Source organism: Chiloscyllium punctatum, chromosome 11, assembly GCF_047496795.1.
Source record: "Chiloscyllium punctatum isolate Juve2018m chromosome 11, sChiPun1.3, whole genome shotgun sequence".
In the NCBI taxonomy this organism is placed as follows: domain Eukaryota; kingdom Metazoa; phylum Chordata; class Chondrichthyes; order Orectolobiformes; family Hemiscylliidae; genus Chiloscyllium; species Chiloscyllium punctatum.
Window position 1 is genome coordinate 87,804,958 of NC_092749.1, and position 17,895 is coordinate 87,822,852.

At 40.8% G+C, this 17,895-nt stretch overlaps 1 protein-coding gene across 5 annotated transcripts in view; it reads right to left on the reverse strand.

Annotated features, from left to right (window-relative positions):
* The window catches only part of agpat4 (1-acylglycerol-3-phosphate O-acyltransferase 4 (lysophosphatidic acid acyltransferase, delta)), a 180,816-nt gene that overhangs the window by 28,505 nt on the left and 134,416 nt on the right, over window positions 1–17,895 (reverse strand). For all 5 annotated transcript variants that reach the window (XR_011961905.1, XR_011961906.1, XM_072581204.1 and 2 more), the window contains exons 5-7: window positions 17,247–17,400; window positions 16,179–16,281; window positions 6,507–6,582 (exon numbers count right to left, since the gene is read on the reverse strand). Coding sequence is in view for 3 of the 5 variants with exons in the window: in XM_072581204.1 (XP_072437305.1) it covers window positions 6,507–6,582; window positions 16,179–16,281; window positions 17,247–17,400 (333 nt within the window). In the remaining 2 variants the exon portion in view is untranslated. The remainder of the gene's footprint in view (window positions 1–6,506; window positions 6,583–16,178; window positions 16,282–17,246; window positions 17,401–17,895) is intronic.

The window sequence follows — 17,895 nt, forward strand, 5'->3', positions numbered from 1 at the left end:
TAATACAACTTGTGCATAAAATGAGATGGAATCACCACACCAGTATGATAGCAATTTGCTTTTTCATGCTCAAGATGTACATCACACTGGGCATGACACCACTTTGTTGCTAAAAATAGTGTTTATATATTGAATGGACATGAATCAGCCAGTAGGTCCTCCTTAATAACACTGGGGTCTAGTGCCAAGATTAGGAGAGCAGTCTTAGACTTGTTAAGCAACAGTGTAACAAAACAGTCATACTCCTGGAATCAATCTTACAGACAATGACCCAGATAACATCAAAAGCAATCTGAAGCAGGTCCTATCACCCACAAGGCTTACCCAGACATTGCATTCTATTATGTAGAAGTCAAGAGCATGCTACCCAGAGGGGTCTCAACATTGATTCCAGACCTGTGAAATCTTATGACATACAGTCAAATATATTAGGAAACCTCGTGCTGGAGTTCCATATTCCTACCCACTTGATTGATGCATCAGTTCTCCACATCAAACACCACTTGAAGGAAGCACAGAGGTGGCAAGCGTACAGAATGTACTCTGGGCCAATGACTTCAAATGTCCATCCCAAAAGAATTACTCAGCAGGAAAACTACTGACCAAGTTGGTTGAAACAGAGAGTACAGCTATTAGACTTTGTCTGTCTGCATCAAGTTTTGAAGAAACCAACAAGAAAAACCATATTTCACCTCATCCTCACCTATTTGCCTTACACATGCATCTGTCCATGACAGCTTTGGCAAGAGCAACCACAGAACAGTCCTTGTGAAATGAAGTTCCAACCTCATGCGGAAGATACTCCATGTGTAGCACTACTATTAATACCACGGTAAATAGAATAGACTTTCAAAAGAGATTTAGCAAGACTGGGCATCCATGAAGTGCTATGGCCTAACAACAGAACTGTACTCAACACAATTACAACCTCATGGCCTTGCAAATGCTGCACTTCATCTTCAATCTATGTCAAATGCAACAAATATTAGACAATATCCAGGCTTGAATCAAAAAAGTGAGAAGTAATAATTGTGCCTTACAAATGTCAGGCAATGACCAACACCAAAAGGCAATACATCCAACATCCTTTGACATTTAACAGCATTACTATCACTGAATCCTTCACGATTAACACACTGAGCTGCTATTCACCAGACTGAACTGGACTAGTCATTTAAATAAAGGCACACACAGATTAAAAGATAGGAATCATGCAGAGGGTAACTCACCACCTGATTCCTCAAGTAGTATCCAAAAGCACATGTCAGGATATGATGGAACACACTCCTCTCGCTTAGATGAGCGCAGCTCCAACAACGCTCAAGAAACTAGACATCATCCAGGACAGAGCAGCCAACATGATGGCACTACATCCACTTCCTCCATCAACAACTCTGTAGTAGTAGTGTGCATATCACTGCAGAAATTCACCAAGGCTTCTTAGACAGTACCTTCCAAAACTAACGATCACTTCCATGGAGGAGGACAAGGGCAACAGACATGGGAACACCACCACGTGCAAATTCCCCTTCAAACCACCCACCATCTTCACATGGATATATATCATCAATAATGGAAATATATCACCATTCCTTCAGTGTCACTGGGCCAAAATCCTGGAGCTAACAGCACTGTTGGTCTACCTACAGCACACAGGCTGCAGCAGTTCAAGAGGACAGCCTCACCATCACCTTCAAAGGCATCAAGGGATTGGCAATAAGTGACAGGTCAGCAATGCCCACATCTCATAAAACAAATTAAAATAAAGTACTCTATATCACCCCAATTCAACAGTTTCAGATCATGATATCTGACCCAATTTTTTTTTTCTGCACAGCAGCCATTGAATTACTGTTTCTATTTATATTGTTAATAACCAGACCCCAGGGGAGGTTCCCCAATTTGCTCTGGTTCTAGAGAGGATAGCCAAGGCTTCTGAGTAAGCAGAACTGAATAGACACTCTTCCTTATTCACCACCCTTTCAGTTGTTTCAGAGGTTGCCTTTCTCCTCGACCAACATACTTATGCTTTGACAGGGAACCAGTTTAGTCAGGCATTGATGGATTTAAAAGAAACTGTATTAAATACTTTGCAAGAAAAAGTACTAATGCAAGAAATACGCAGATTAGAAATCAGTTGAGAACCAAATGGAGATTAAAAAAAACAAACAAAAAAGTTATACAGATCAGTCTCCGACTTGTGAAAAACAAATAGTTGAATAATGGAGCCAGTCTTCACAATCCTGAGTTTTGCAGATTGGTTGAGATACTATCAAATTATGATTGAATTGAGACAGAGGGGGAGCGAGAGACAGAGAGACAGAGACAGACCTCCACAGAGACAGAGAAAGAAACAGAGAATGTGAGAGCCCTTCTGTTATCCTGTACCCATTTGTTACATTAGTTACTTGATCAGCACTCAGTTAAAAATGTTTTTTTAACTGCAAAACAGGGGTGAATAGTTCATAGATGGTAACCTTCACATCACACCAATCAAACCAGAGGTGGCACATAAGAGAACATTCACTCACAGAAGGTCACTAAAGATGAAACGGGCTTTTTAAAACTAATGTCCTTGTATATTTTTCAAAGGGGAAAAACACAAAACGCGTCTGCAGTTCGAGAGCTCTGCAAGTGGTGGGTTGCTGTTTAACTGCAAGTCATCAGCCCTTCGTTACCTCTGTAGCCACAAAGAATCACAACCCAGTCTGTTTTGACTCACTATATCTTCTCTTCGAAGGGCTGTTTACAGCCTCCCTCAATTTACATCCATAGCCAATTTTAGTTATATCAGACCCTTTGCAAAAAAAACACAAAAAGACTTAAAACATTGAATTTTCAAGTTAAGTGTCCTCAATACCTTGAGGATTTGACCCATGATCATGGCATAACTCTTGGCAAATCTTGTTTCTCTACTATTCTCATTACCATCCTATGCCTTACACTACCATACTTCTCCTGCCCTCCTGCACAGAGCTTTTGTTCTTTTCTTCCTTTACCTCTTTTCCTAACTTTGTACTTGCTTAATATGTTGTATCTTTTAACTTTTTAAATTATGTTTTATAAAAGAAATCAAAGTAAAATTAATTTTGTTTGCCATGAAAAATATTCAACATTTTAGACTCAGCCATACATGCCAACTAAGTTTCCCAAACTAAACTAGTCCCACTTGCCTGTGCTTCACCCATATCCCTCTAAACCATTCCTATTCATGTACCTGTCCAAATGTTTTCATATGTTGTATCAGTACCTGCATCTACCACTTCTTCGACAGTTCATATGTGGAATGAAAAAACATTGTTCCTCAGGCCCCTTTTAAATCTTTATCCTTTCACCTTAAAAATATGCCCCCTACTTTTGAACTCCCCCACCCAAGACCATTGCTAATTGCCTTATCTATAACCCTCATGATTTTATAAACTTCTATAAAAGGTCACCCCTTAACTTTCTACGCTCCAATGAAAAAAAATCCAAGCCTATCCAGCCTCTCTTCCTAACTCAAACCCTCCAGTCCCAGGAACACCTTGGTAAATTTTTTCTGAACCCTCTTCAATTTAATAATATCCCTCCTGCAGCAGGGCGAAGTGACTTCACCAATGTCCTGCATGACCTCAACATGATGCTCCAACTGCTATACTTAAAAAGGTCTGAGCAATGAAGGCAGGTGTGGAAAACGCCTTCTTAACCACCCTATCTACCTACGACACAACTTTCAAATAAATGTGTACCTGAACCCTTTGTGTCTGTTTGACAACACCACCCAGGGCTCCACTGTTAACTGTATAAGCCCGATCCTTATTTGACTTACCAAAAATGCAAAACCTTGCATTTATCCAAATTTTACTCCATCTGCCACTCCACAGCCTATTGGCCCAATTGATCAAGATCCCTCTGTAATCTTAAGTAACCTTCACTGTTGACTATCCCACCAATTTTGTATCATCAGATCTCCTAAATTTTCATCTAACTTGTTTATAACAGTGGATCCAACACTGTTCCCTATGGAACACCACACTGGTCAAAAGCCTTCAGTCTCAAAAACAACCCACCACCCTCTGTCTCTTACCATAAAGCCAATTTTTTTGCCAATTGGCAAACTTTCCCTCGATTCCCACATGATCTAACTTTACAAACCAGTCTGCCGTGTCAAACCCGTCAAAGGCTTTAGTAAAGTCCATGTAAATGTCTACCACTCTGCCCTTAATCTTTTTGGTTACATCCTCAAAAACCTCAAGTCTAGACACACAATTTCTCATGCCCAAAAAACATGCTATTGATTGCTAATCAGTCCCTGCCCCTCCAAATGCACGTAAATCCTATCTCTCAGAATCCTCTCCAACAACTTAACCACCACGGATGTCAGACTCTCTGGTATAGTTCCCAAGTTTCTCCTTACAGCTTCTCAAACATAGGCACAATATTAGCCACCCTCTCATCCTCCAGCACCTCAAATATTTCTGCTGGGGAACCCACAATTTCTTCCCTAACTTCCCACAATGTCCTAGAATACACTTGATCAGATCCTGGAAATTTATCCACTTATATTTTTATGCCTCAACCTCTTCTGTAATGTGAACTGCTTTCAAGACATTAATATTTATTTGCGAATTGCCTAGCCTTCACATCTTTCTCCACATAAATACGGACGGGAAATATTTATTTAGTATCTCTCCCATCTCCTGTGGCTCCACACACAGATGGCCTTGTTGATCTTTAAAGGGGTCATACTGTCTCACCAGTTGCTCTGAATGTACAAGTACAATCTCTCCTTGGCAGATAAGATTACTTCGTATCCTCTTTTTGCCCTGCTGACTTCCCTCTAAGAATGTCCCTACACCCCTTTTCCATAACTATATTATGATCACTGTTCTCAGGGTGCTACCCACTAACACTTCAGTCACTTGCCCTACTTTATGTCCATAAAAGAGAAATACAAGTTTTGCTCCTTCTCTAGTAGGTACATTTACATATTAATAAAGAAAATTTCCTTGAACACTTCAGGAGAGAGTCACTTAATCCCAGTTATCTTTACTTAACATATACCTCTTCCTCTTTGACCAGAGCCTCTTTATTATTGCTTACAATTATCAGCCTTACCTTTCACTCAGAGGAATATAATGCACCTGAATTCATTATCTCACTTTTGAAAGCCTCCCACTTGACAGGTCATCCCTTTACCTTCAAACATCTACTCCAATCAACTTCTTAAAGTTTGTCTAATAGCATCAACATTTGCCTTACATTAGGAACTTTAACTTTTATACAAGACTTGTCCTTTTCCATAACTATATTATGATCACTGTTCTCAGGGTGCTACCCACTAACACTTCAGTCACTTGCCCTACTTTATGTCCATAAAAGAGAAATACAAGTTTTGCTCCTTCTCTAGTAGGTACATTTACATATTAATAAAGAAAATTTCCTTGAACACATTTAACCAAATTCCTCATCATCCAAGCCCTTACCACTATGGCAGTCCTGGTCTATATTTGGAAAGTTAAAATCCCCTAATACAATCCTATTATTCTTACATAAATCAGTGATCTCAACATATTTGCTCCTCAGTTTGCCACTGGCTATAGTATGATCCCATCAAGGCGATCATCCCCTTCTTATTTCAGAGTTTCACTTATATAGCTTCACTGGGCGATCTCTCAAATATCCAAAGTACAGTGGTAATGTTTTCCCTAATCAAAAACACCACACCTCTCCTCCCTTGTCTCACTTTCTATCCTTCCTATCGCATCTAAACCTCAGAACATTGAGCTGCCAGTTCCTGCCTCAGCCATGTTTCTGTAGTAGTTATGACCCAATTCCATATTCCCATACAGGCCCGGAGTTCATCTGCCTTTCCGTCAAGACCCTTTGCATTGAAATAAATGCAGTTTAATTCTTCAGTTATTTTGTTCTGACTTGCTCTTGTCTGCTTTGTTTAATTAACTTGCTCTCTAAATTGCAAACTATCCTCATCTGTCCCTCTATTCTTACTACTTCTTAGGATCCAACTCCCCCCTCCACCCACCCACTTATTAGTTTAAAAGCTCCCAAATAGAACTTTAAAATTTTCTGGTAGGATCCTGGCCCCCTCCAGTTTGTGTGAAAACAGCCACTTCGGAACAGGTAACTTCTGCCCCCCCAAAAAAAAAAAGAGAGATCTCAAATGATCCAAGAGTCTGAATCCTTGCCTACTGCACCATCTCCTCAGCCACTGATTTATCTGCCCTACCTTTTTATTCCTACTCCCACTAGCACATGGCATCAAGAGTAATCAATTTTCTGTTTAACACAATGTGCTCAATGTTGCAACAAGCAAACCAAAGCAACCCATTTTGCTTTGGATTGCCAGCCATTTGAGATTTAGAAATCTTTAGTGCCTTAAGTCACTCAGGCACCAAAGTAGGAATTGGATTGTTGTAGCCTTCCAGAAAACAGGTACTCCCCTGATGAGTGAAAGTGTTACGAATAATTCAATTAATATTCCTTTGTCACTGGAAAGATGAATTCACCTTTTCTTGATATAGTTTATGAAGCCAGGCAGCACATGCACTTTCATCCTCAGGAATATCTTCCATTGGGATTCGTCTGCAAATTGAAGAGCATTGAAACATTTTAAACAATAAAAAACAAACATTTTTACTAGATATATCTACATTCATCTGAAACAATTACCATTAATGAGTTTTCTATTTATAACCTATAAACAAACCATCTCCTGCAGAAAGTTTCAATGCCATTTTCAACAAAGAGAGACAGGGAGAAAGTGAGGACTGGAGGTGCTGGAGATCAGAGTCAAGAGTGTGGTGCTGGAAAAAGCACGGCAGGTCAGGCAGCATCCAAGGAACAGGAGAACCGATATTTCGGACACAAGCCCCTCATCAGGAAAGACACACATTGGCAGCACAGTGGCTCACTGGTTAGCATATTCTGATGTCGGTCTGGGTTTCATCCAGGCATTCTGGATTTCACCCCCACCCACCCAGGGATGTGTAGGTTAGGATTAGCCACAGGAAATGTGGGGTTACAGGGTCAGGATAGGAGGTTGGATCTGAGTGGGATGCTCTTTAGAGGGTAGGTGTGGATTCAATGGGCCAAATGGCCTACTTCCATACTGTAGAACTTCTACAATTATATTTTAGCAAAGATTAAACCAAAAGAAACTGCAATACTGTTTTGGTGAAGTCTGAATAGATTTAAGAAGGTTGGCGAGTTACAGCTACAGACTGTCGTCATTTGAAAATTATGCCGCAGCAACAAGAGGAACCTGACTCAGTTAGAAGGACAAATTTGTAAGGAACCATCAGAATTACAAGAATTTTGGATGTTATATTAGGGGACTTCAATTCTACCATTCTAGATTAGAATAATGTTATAGGGAGATATGGACAAGAATTCCTAGAGTTTTCAGTCAAAAAGGAAGCATTGCTACACTGAATTCTTAGCAATGAGTTTGGCCAAGTCGAGTAAGTGACAGTCAGTGAATTTTTTTTTTTAAGGTGACAGTGATCAGTTATTACTTAAACTAGAGAAGTTATAAACAGAAAACAAAGATATGGTAGACTAATTAAATACATATTTTGGTCCTTCACATCCATGGCAACATGGTTTCTGGTGACAGGGGGGAATGGAAGGAAATCAGTATTAGAACAGAAACATTGTTAGGTAAATATTTGGGATTAAGAGGTGGATAAGCCTCCAGGAACTAATAGTTTACATTCCAAAGAAGTGGTCTCAGAAATAGTGGATGCATTGGCTGTCATCTTTCAATATTCTGTTGACTCAAACAGTTCCTACTGACTGGAAGGTAGCCCCCACTATTTAAAAAGCAGATGGAGAGAGAAAACAAGAAATTATCAACCAATTAGCCTGACATTAATAGTAGAGATAATGCTAGAATCCATTATAAAATATTTAATAGTAGACTACATGGTTAAAAAAACTGGATTGGACAGTCATGCGTAGCTTTACAAAATGGACACCACACTCCACATATTGACAAGAATTGAGGACGTAACTAGAAGAGATTTTAGGGGGAGACAGACAATGTGGTTAACTTGGACTTTCAGAAGGTTTTTGAGAAGGTCCCACATAAGATTTAGATGCAGAATTAGGCTATATGGCCCATCAAATCTGCTCCACCATTCAATCATGGCTGATATGTTTCTTAATCCCATTCTAATGCTTTCTCCATGTAACTGTTGATCCCCTAACTAATCTAGGAGCTCTCTCTTGGTCTTAAGTACTCTCAATGACTTGGCCTCCACAGCCTTCTGCGGTGAGGACTTAAAGATTCATCATGCTCTGGTTGAAGAAATTCCTCTTCATCTCAGTTCTAAAAGGGTCATCCCTTTACTGAGACTGTGCCCTCTGATCCTAGCCTCTCCAACTAGTGGAAGCATCTTCTCCACATGTACTCTATCCAGACTTCAGTGTTCTAAAAGTTTCAATGAAAGCCTTCCCCCATCATCCCTCTAAACCTTCATAGAGTATAAACCCAGAATCCTGAACCACTCCTCTGATATGCTGTTTACCAGGATCATTGTAAAACCCCTTCACCCCTTCCAAACAGCACATCCTTCCTTAGATACAGGACCCAAAACTGCCCACAAAATTCCAAAAGATGGTCTGACCAAAGCCTTATACAGCCTCAGCAGCATATCTCTACTCTTGTATTCTAGCCCTTTTGAAATAATTACTAGAGTTGTATTTGCCTTCCTAATTACGAACTGAAACTGCATAGTAACCTGAAGGGATACTACTTCAGGATTCTCCAAGTCCCTTTGTACTTCAGACTTCTTCTCCCTCATTTTAGAAAATAGTCCATTCCTGTATTCTTTCTACCAAAAGGGCATAACCTCACTTTTTTCACATTGTATTCTTTCTTTACCTTTCACAAACCATGTTGACTCTGCCAGACTGATTATGATTCTTGAAGTGCCCTATGACCTGCTTATAGAGTGGAAACACCAAGTTTGGTGAGGAAGGGAGTTTGGGAAGGAAGGGAGACATGTGCTCTTTTCCCATTTCTTTCCCTATCTTCAGCCTCAAGGAGACCAGGAGTTGAAAAGCTGCAAGAGAAGGGAATGGCTTTTGAAATCATAGAGTATCACAGAGATAACAAGTTCATAATGTGAGAACAGGAGCTAGCACAGGAACAGTGACAACTTTGGTAAGTAAACCCAGGTGACTATTTCCATCATCCATAAGAGACTAGCATAGATAGAATCATGTAGAGTCTTAAAGAATGAAAACAGACCCTTTGACCCAATTCATCTATGCTAAGCAGATTTCCAAAACTGAACTAGTCCCATTTGCCTACATTTGGCCCATATCCAGCTGAACCTTTCCTGTCCATGCCCAAATGTCTTTTAAAATGTTGTAATTGTACCCATCTCTACAACTTCCTGTGGCAGCTTATTGCATATTTGTACTACCCCCATACAAAAACGTTTCCCCTCGCACCTTAAAACGTACGCACTATTTTTCCCTGTGAAATTAAAGTGCATGGAATTCAGTATAGCACCCAGACAGAGAACACTGGTTGGTAGACAAGAAATTGAATTGAATTTATTGTCATGTATACTTGGTCACAGTGAAAAGCTTTGTCTTGCGAGCAATACTGGCAGATCACATAGTTAAAAGTAAATAATAGGTAAACAGCAGCAAAAACAAAAACACTGGTACACAAGCGTTCCAGACTCCATTCAGTATTCTAACAGTAGGGTAGAAACAGTTTGGAAACGGATGGTGCGTGTTATCAGGCTTCTGTACCTTCTCCCTAATGGTAGAGGTTGTAGAAAAGCATTGCCAGGGTGGGGTGGATCTTTGACAATGCTGGTGGCCTTTCCTTGACAGGGACCTGGTAGATGGATTCTATAGATGGGAGGTCGTCCTTTGTGATTGTCCAGGCTGAGTTCATCACTCTCTAACTGTCTCCGGTCTTGATGGCATAGTTGCCATACCAGGTAGTGATATATCCAGACAGAATGCTCTCGATGGCGCACCTATAAAAATTGGCAAGGCTATTCGCCATCATGCAAAATTTTCTCAGAGTGGGAATAAACAGATCTTTTAGAGTGGCAGCCAGTGACTAGTAGGGTCCTCCTGGGAATCAATGCTTGGATCCCAGCTTTTAACAATATATCTTCATGATGTAGATGACGCAACTATATGTTATATTTCCAGGTTTGTCAACGGAATAAAGCTGGGTGAAAGTGTGAGGTGTGAAGATGCAGAAGTGCTTCGGTGTGATTTGACAAGTTGAGCGAGTAGGTAAATGCATGGAGATGAAGTAAAATATACAAAAACAGGAGGTTGTCCACTTTTGGTAGCAAAAACAGGAAGGTAGATTTTTGAAATAAGTGAAACAAGTGTGCCTTTGTACACCAGCTGCTGAAAGTACGTACAGGTACACAATCCTTCATTCGAAACCCTCGGGACCAGCTGGTTTTCAGAATTTTTCAGATTCCAGAAAAAGTGACGGTTTAACAGTGAAAAAAATTTACCAAACAGCAGACACACAGTATTATGGGCCCAAAGACCGAATTAATGCCTGCCAGTGCTGGGTCACACCCCCACGTCACATTGGAGTGATCTGGGTCAAGAGGGTGTGGAGTTGGCATGCAAACAGTTGACCCAAACAACCTTGTTAATGAGTAAAAAACTTCGAAGAAAACTTCGGATTTTAGAGCTTTTCGGATTTCAGATAAAGGATTGCCTACTTGTATGCAGGTACAGCAGGCAGCAAAGGTGGCAAGCAGTATTATGCTGACCTTCAAAGCAACAAGTTTTGATTACAGGAGTAGGGATCTCTTGCTGCAGGCTTACAGAGCCCTGTTCTAACCACATCTGGAGTACAGTGTGCAATTTTGCTCTCCTTATCGGAGGATGATGCTCTGGCTTTGGTGGGGGTGTAATGTAGATTTACCAAAAACTGATTCCAGAGATGGCAGAACTGACATATGGAGAGAGAATAAATTGGTTAGGTCTATATTCATTGGAGTTTGGGAGTGGTGGCGATGGTAGAGAATTCATGACTAGACAGAAAGTAAATATGAAGAATGTTCTCAATGACCAGAAAGTCTACAGCCAGGAGTCACAGTCTAAGGAACATGGGTTAGGTCATTTAGGACTGAGATAAAGAGAAACTTCTAAGAGAGTATGGCAAGCATGTGGAACTCTCTGTCACAGTAAATAGTTGAGACCAGAACACTAAATTCCCGAGGGAAGTCGATATAGTTTGTAGGGCTAAAGGGATCACTGTGTATGGTGAGAAAGCGGGAAGAGGGCATCGGATTGGATCAGCCAGGATCAAACTGAACAGCAAAGCAGCTTGAAGGAATCAAATATCTATTCCTGCTCCTATTTTCTGTGTTTTGGTTGGCTATGGAAAAGACCAAAAAAATCCAAAGCATGAATTATTAATTGTGGGAAAGCCAACTTCAATTTTGTAACAACCAATCTGGACAAGAAAAATTTGAATCAAAAGTTGGGGAGTAAAATGGTAACTGAACAATTGACTGTGCCTGCTTTAGAGCCAGCCTATCAAAGCTTTTAAACCACAAAAAGGGGAAAGATAGGGAAAACAACTCCAAAAGATCCCTTGAAGACGACAAACAGGATAAAGAGCAAGATGAAAAAAAAAGTCTGCTATGGCAGACAATAGGTTAATAAAAGAATAATAGACAAAATAATAAGCTGAATACAGAAGGTTGGAGAAGGGTCAGGAAAAAGCAGATGTCAAGCCAAGTCAAAGCAAATCCTACCTCATTACTTTAAATGTGAACTCTGACCACTACATTTTAAAATGCGCATTGAAGAATTTTAAAATGACTCAAACTGCTAAGAGTCAGTTCACCTTTGCTTGTGCAATATAGTCCATCAAGCTTCTGGAAAGTTCCAAATTGAATCATACTAGGTAGGGGACTTTCCCCTGGAATAAAGATACCCAAGACGAATGTTGAGTGCTAGTTTACACTTGCCATTTGATTAGATTTAGATTCCCTACAGTGTGGAAACAGGCTCTTTGGCCCAACCAGTCCACACCGACCCTCCGAAAACTAACCCACCCAGACCCATTTCCCTCTAACTAATGCACCTAACACAATGGGCAATTTAGCATGGCCAATCCACCTGACCTGCACATCTTTGGACTGTTGGAGGAAACCGGAACACCCGGAGGAAACCCACTAATCTTTAGTGATCTTTGACTAAAGATTACTCAAAGCAAAAAAACTAGTGGACTCCTAGAGCTTAAATTCTTATATTTTGGCTTTATTATTTTCATCAAGTTTTAATCAAAGGTTTGCTAACAACAAGGCTAGTGAAATTTTCTTGCACAATCATCCTAAACTCATCTCTAACAACCTTTTGGCACCTTTGTTGGATGCCAGTCCAAATCTCCCACTCATAGATAAAAAGCTATGTGTACAGGCATCCCTGGTGCCTGCACTATATTTAAGAGTTAATGTACAATGGGTCAAGCACAGAGTACAGGACTGTCCCATATATAGTTGTAGAAATTTTCCCATGGATTTGGGGGTCAATGGGAAATTGATACTCAACTTTGCTGACAAGGATGGATGGAGAACAAAGTTAGCCATGATACTAGACCTGGCAGCATCACTCACACCACCCTGCAATCTAATTCTGCACACACACAATATCTTTCCCCCACCTGCACCAGCACTATGTCACCCTCTTTCACCTCACTCAACCCTTCAGTTTCATTTATCACAGAAAAAAAACTGTATAACAAGGGTGAAAGAATCAGGATGCTGATGCAAGTATTCATCTCCTCACCGTATACAAAGGAGAGGATTCTGGCCCTTGCAGGTAAAGGCTGGAACCCTTTTGTAGAGGTGCTAAAAGTTCTGCAACCCAGCAACCAAGTACAAAGCATTGTTTACTGTTGTAAACTATTGTTTATGCCCATCACCCCTTATGATTTTAATTTATCACCTATTTGCAATATTCTGTAGCCTTCCACAGGCACCAGTGAGAGGTCCACTGTTTCTGTGTCAAGACAGTCACCTTACAAAACATGTTCTTCTCTCCCTCAAAAAGGAGGGAAGCCTAGATGCTCTAAATGAAGCACTGGCAGGGCTGCCTTCTGAACTCCCAATCAGCTCAGATACTTGCACTTTTATTTTAAAATTATTATAGGTAATAGCATCTACATCACTGCCATGTCTTACAATGCTGGCTGTGAAAGGAACATCTCAGGTTGCTGGCACTCAAAGGTCTGCTAGAGAACAAGCACCTGTTCAGTTCCATCCAGGAGAAGATCTGTGGTGTGGGAAATTCACAACTTCATACAGATGCAGAGGCAGATGCAGAAGTAGGAGGCAGGTTTGTTGGGGGACACTGGGCAACCTAATTAAGAGACTGAAGCAACATAGTTAGGATTCTACTACCTTGGGTGTGAGAGCATCTGGCTGTCTCCACAGCCATGTCCAACATTCAGTGCATTCAGCAGACCAACTGACCTGTACTGTATCGTTCTAACTTTGGTGCTCAACACCAAGATGAAGATAAGACGAGGGAATCTGACCTCAACTCTAGGATCTCCTTCCTCACAAGGAAGCAGGTAGTGCCACAGGCATCCAGCTGCAGGAGGAACCATATATTTCTATCAGTCCTCTCAGGACACACCAGATATGTCTACGCCTTCCATTGCCACCCTACTAGCATTCAGTCCCATGCAAGCTATAGCGGAGGAAGATTTACCTGTATCTGAGCAGGACACAAAGGATAATTGAGCCCTCTAGCCTTAAAGGCTCTGGGGGTTACCCAACCAAACCTTTAAAGCCAACAGATTCCACTGTAGGGAGACAACTTCCACCTCAAACTGTATATTTCTGGATTCCACAGCTGAAGGAACAATGATGACTGGACAGCATAGATGACACAGGTGAGGCAAGTTTTTGAGTTGGTAAATTTGATCACTCTACAGACCAGCTGTGTGATAATCTAACCACAACAACAGCATAGTACAGAGTTCACTAGTACTAGACATGATATTATGTTGCCCAAGGTGTGAAGAGAACTGCTCCTACAGGCAAGGCGATTGCTACTTGGCAACTAGGCTTCATTCTTTCCAGATAGATTAACATTTGCGTCGCATCATTGGCATTAGTGGAATTAATTTAGCATCCTGCATGCTATGGTGAGGAATACTTAGTGCAAGGATTTGGACAACACAAAAGTAGGACAAAGGCTTATTAGGCATGTATGATCCATATTTCAGCTTTAGTACACGTGTCAATATAGTGACATTGTACTTTTAAAATGCCTCATGAAGCACTCGCCCATTGACTCCAGATGTAATCACAACAATTGTCTTTTCCATTGCACATGTTATTTACAGCACAATAAAAAGGTAACAGCAGTTACTCCATAAAGAGTGAATCTTGAGCTCAGTTCAACTCTTTGTGAATCCCCAAATGTACAGATGTCCTTCATGGTAGTGCTTCCTATCAAATCTATGACCTTTACACTTCCCCCAAATGCCCTGCACAAACCCATCTTCACCAGCTCACTATACCCCCAGCCTCAAATCACATCAAATAAACATGCCAGATCTAGTAGTGATTACAGCACTGACCACTCATGAAAGCAAAGATGTGCTGCTTATAGTCAATGACCAGCCTCACTCCGCTTCTCCAAAATGAATTCTTTCCTTCCATATTAAAATGATCTAATTTTTTGTATATTTCTTCTGTATTGCAATCCCCTTTTCATCTGAGGATTCAGATTGGAGTCTCTACAATTGAATTTTCCCAGCATCTCTCCCCAAGCAGTGGTCCCCTAGGACTGATCATGGCCCAGCCACAAGTGACTTAACTAGGCAGCCCTGAACAATGACGGACGAAGAAACAGCACTCCAAAAGCTACTGCTTCCAATTAAATCTGTTGGACTATAACCTGGTGTTATATGATTTTTAACTCTGACCAATGAATGACCAGACTGACTGATATTTGTATCTCAGTGTTGCCGAGACTCCTCTGGCTGGCTGTATATGATCCAGTGACCCACTCCCTGGACTAGAGATCTAGACCTACTGGCCATCCCAAGGATAATCAATCTCCCTATGACTTACTGTGCCAGGACCTCTGACCAAAGGATGTCTCAACTGAAGCATGAGCATTCGAATAAAGAACAACATGACCTTCAAGCCTACTCCACCATTCAATAAGATGATGGCTGCACTGGTTTTAATCTCAACTCAACATTCATGAATGTCACAATAATCTTTCATCCCCTTGGTTATCAAGGATCCACCCCTGTTTTAAAATTTAAGAATTCTGTATCCACTGCATTGAGGTAGGAAATTCCAAAGACTCCATCTTTAAAAATGTTTCATCGGTTTTAAATGGCCACTCTTATTTTTAAACTATGACCGCTAGTCCTAGATTCTCCCAGGAAAGGAAACATCTTTCCCGCATCCACCCAGAAAAGTTGATTAAAACGCGATCGCGATGCAAGTCACCGGATTCTAGATTCCCAAGGAGACTTGTCTAGCTTTCTTTGGGGCGGCACAGTGGCTCAGTATTTAGCACTGCTGCTTCACAGCGCCAGGGACCCAGGTTCAATTCCAGCCTTGGGAGACTGTCTGTGTGGAGTTTGCACATTCGCCCCGTGTCTGCGAGGGTTTCCTCCGGGTGCTCCGGTTTCTTCCCACAGTCCAAAGATGTGCAGGTTAGGTGAATTGGTCATGCTAAATTGCCCGTAGAGTTCGGTGCATTAGTCAGGGGGATCGGGTCTGGGTGGGTTACACTTCGGAGATCTTGTGGTCTCTTTGCGATGCAACCCAAAATAGGCTCAGGTTTCATCGGTGCTGGTATTCAATGCTCATTCAAAAGGTGACAGGATACACAGTACAGTTAATAAAGATCACACTACATCAAATACATCATTAAAATTGGGGCATAAAGCACAAAATCAAGCATGTTATGCAAACCTTACATAAATCTCTAGTTTGGCCTCAACTGAAGTACAGCATCCTGTTCTGAGTGCTACAGACAAGAATACCATAGAATACAATAAAAAAAAGCATTTGAGCCAATCAATCACTACGTGGTTAATTCTTAATTAGGGATGGGCAATAAATGCAGGCCTAGCCAGCAATAGCGATTCATCCCGAATGAACTAATTTTAAAAGAACATGCCAACATCTTACCGGACATACAGATCTGCATGGTATTTTTTTCCATGTAAAGTTCCTAGCAATGTCGGGTTTTCACCATTTCTGAAATTGAGTGTGGCATCATAAACAGCTGGAACTGGAGGAAATCATTTTGAATGTAAGTATCACAACACAAATCAAAATGTATTATATTTTATAGTTATAGTTAAGTAAAACCAGCAATGACTATAGGTCACAAAAGTAGCAAAAGAAAGTTAACATCTTTAGTCACAAAAAAAAAATCACAAAGTGTTTCTACACTATATTTTCTAAAGTTGCAGCAAAATATCTCTGAAACCAGTTTTGGTTAAGCCACATAGCATAGGACCTTGAATACAAATGATTCATATCATTTATCGTTGTGCTACTGAGACTTTATAAAGCTCTGGTTAGGCCCCATTTGGAGTAGTGTGTCCAGTTTTGGTCCCCACACCTCAGGAGGGACATACTGGCACTGCAGCGTATCCAGCAGAGATTCATACAGATGATCCCTGGAATGGTAGGTCTAATATACGAGGAACGGCTGAGGATCCTGGGACTGTACTCATTGGAGTTTAGAAGGTTAAGGGGAGATCTAATAGAAACTTACAAGATAATTACATGGCTTGGAAAGGGTGGACGCTAAGAAATTGTTTCCGTTAGGCGGGGAGATTAGGACCCGTGGGCACAGCCTTAAAATTAGAGGGGGTCAATTCAGAACAGAAATGCAGAGACATTTCTTCAGCCAGAGTGGTGGGCCTGTGAAATTCATTGCCGCGGAGTGCAGTGGAGGCCGCGACGCTAAATGTCTTCAAGGCAGAGATTGATAAATTCTTGATGTCACAAGGAATTAAGGTCTACGGGGAGAATGCGGATAAGTGGAGTTGAAATGCCCATCAGCCATGATTAAATGGCAGAGTGGATTCGATGGGGCAAATGGCCTTACTTCCGCTCCTATGTCTTATGGTCTTATGGCAAAGTAGTCAGAGTGGTTTAAAAAAAAGTTAGCAATTTGTAGCTAGGTATTTCAGCATTTCAAGACCAACTTTCATAAAATCTTAACACATCTGCTTGGAAGCTTACCTACATTCCTTAGACATTGTACTGTCAGTGCAAAGCCTTTTGTTCGAGGAAGTAGGTGATACTTTAGTTTAGGTAAGCCTTTGGCTTCAGCTACCTGCATGCTGATCTTGTGTTTTTTCTCTGTAAATCGTGTTCCTTCACAGTGAATCAGAAACTGCAAGTCAGAAGATATCAAAGGCAGTAGCAAGTCATTTAAGGCTCAATATTCTGATGGAAGCATCTGTTGAAAACTATCCCAATCATCTTTTCCTCTAAAGCTGACTGTAACAATCAAACATTGCATTAATTTTCTTTTGGCAGAAACAAAATTAACCAGTGTTTTATTTGCAATGCTGTGGCCCTACAAGTGATCTCAAGATACGAGACAAAGACATCATTTAGGCAACAAAAATTGAAGCATTAAGATCAACCATTAACTTGAGAATATTGCATTAAGGAAATAACTGTACTCAACCGCCATTGTCAGTAAAGATCTGGGCAGTATGCAAAGGAAAAAAAAACTTGAGCTGCCACAATTTTAATGAATAAAAGAATTGCGGATGCTGGAGATATGAAACAAAAGTCAGAAATTACTGGAGAAACTCAGTGGGTCTGGCAGCATCTGGGGAAGAAAACTGTTTTGAGACCTAAGTTCTAAACACTGGATTTG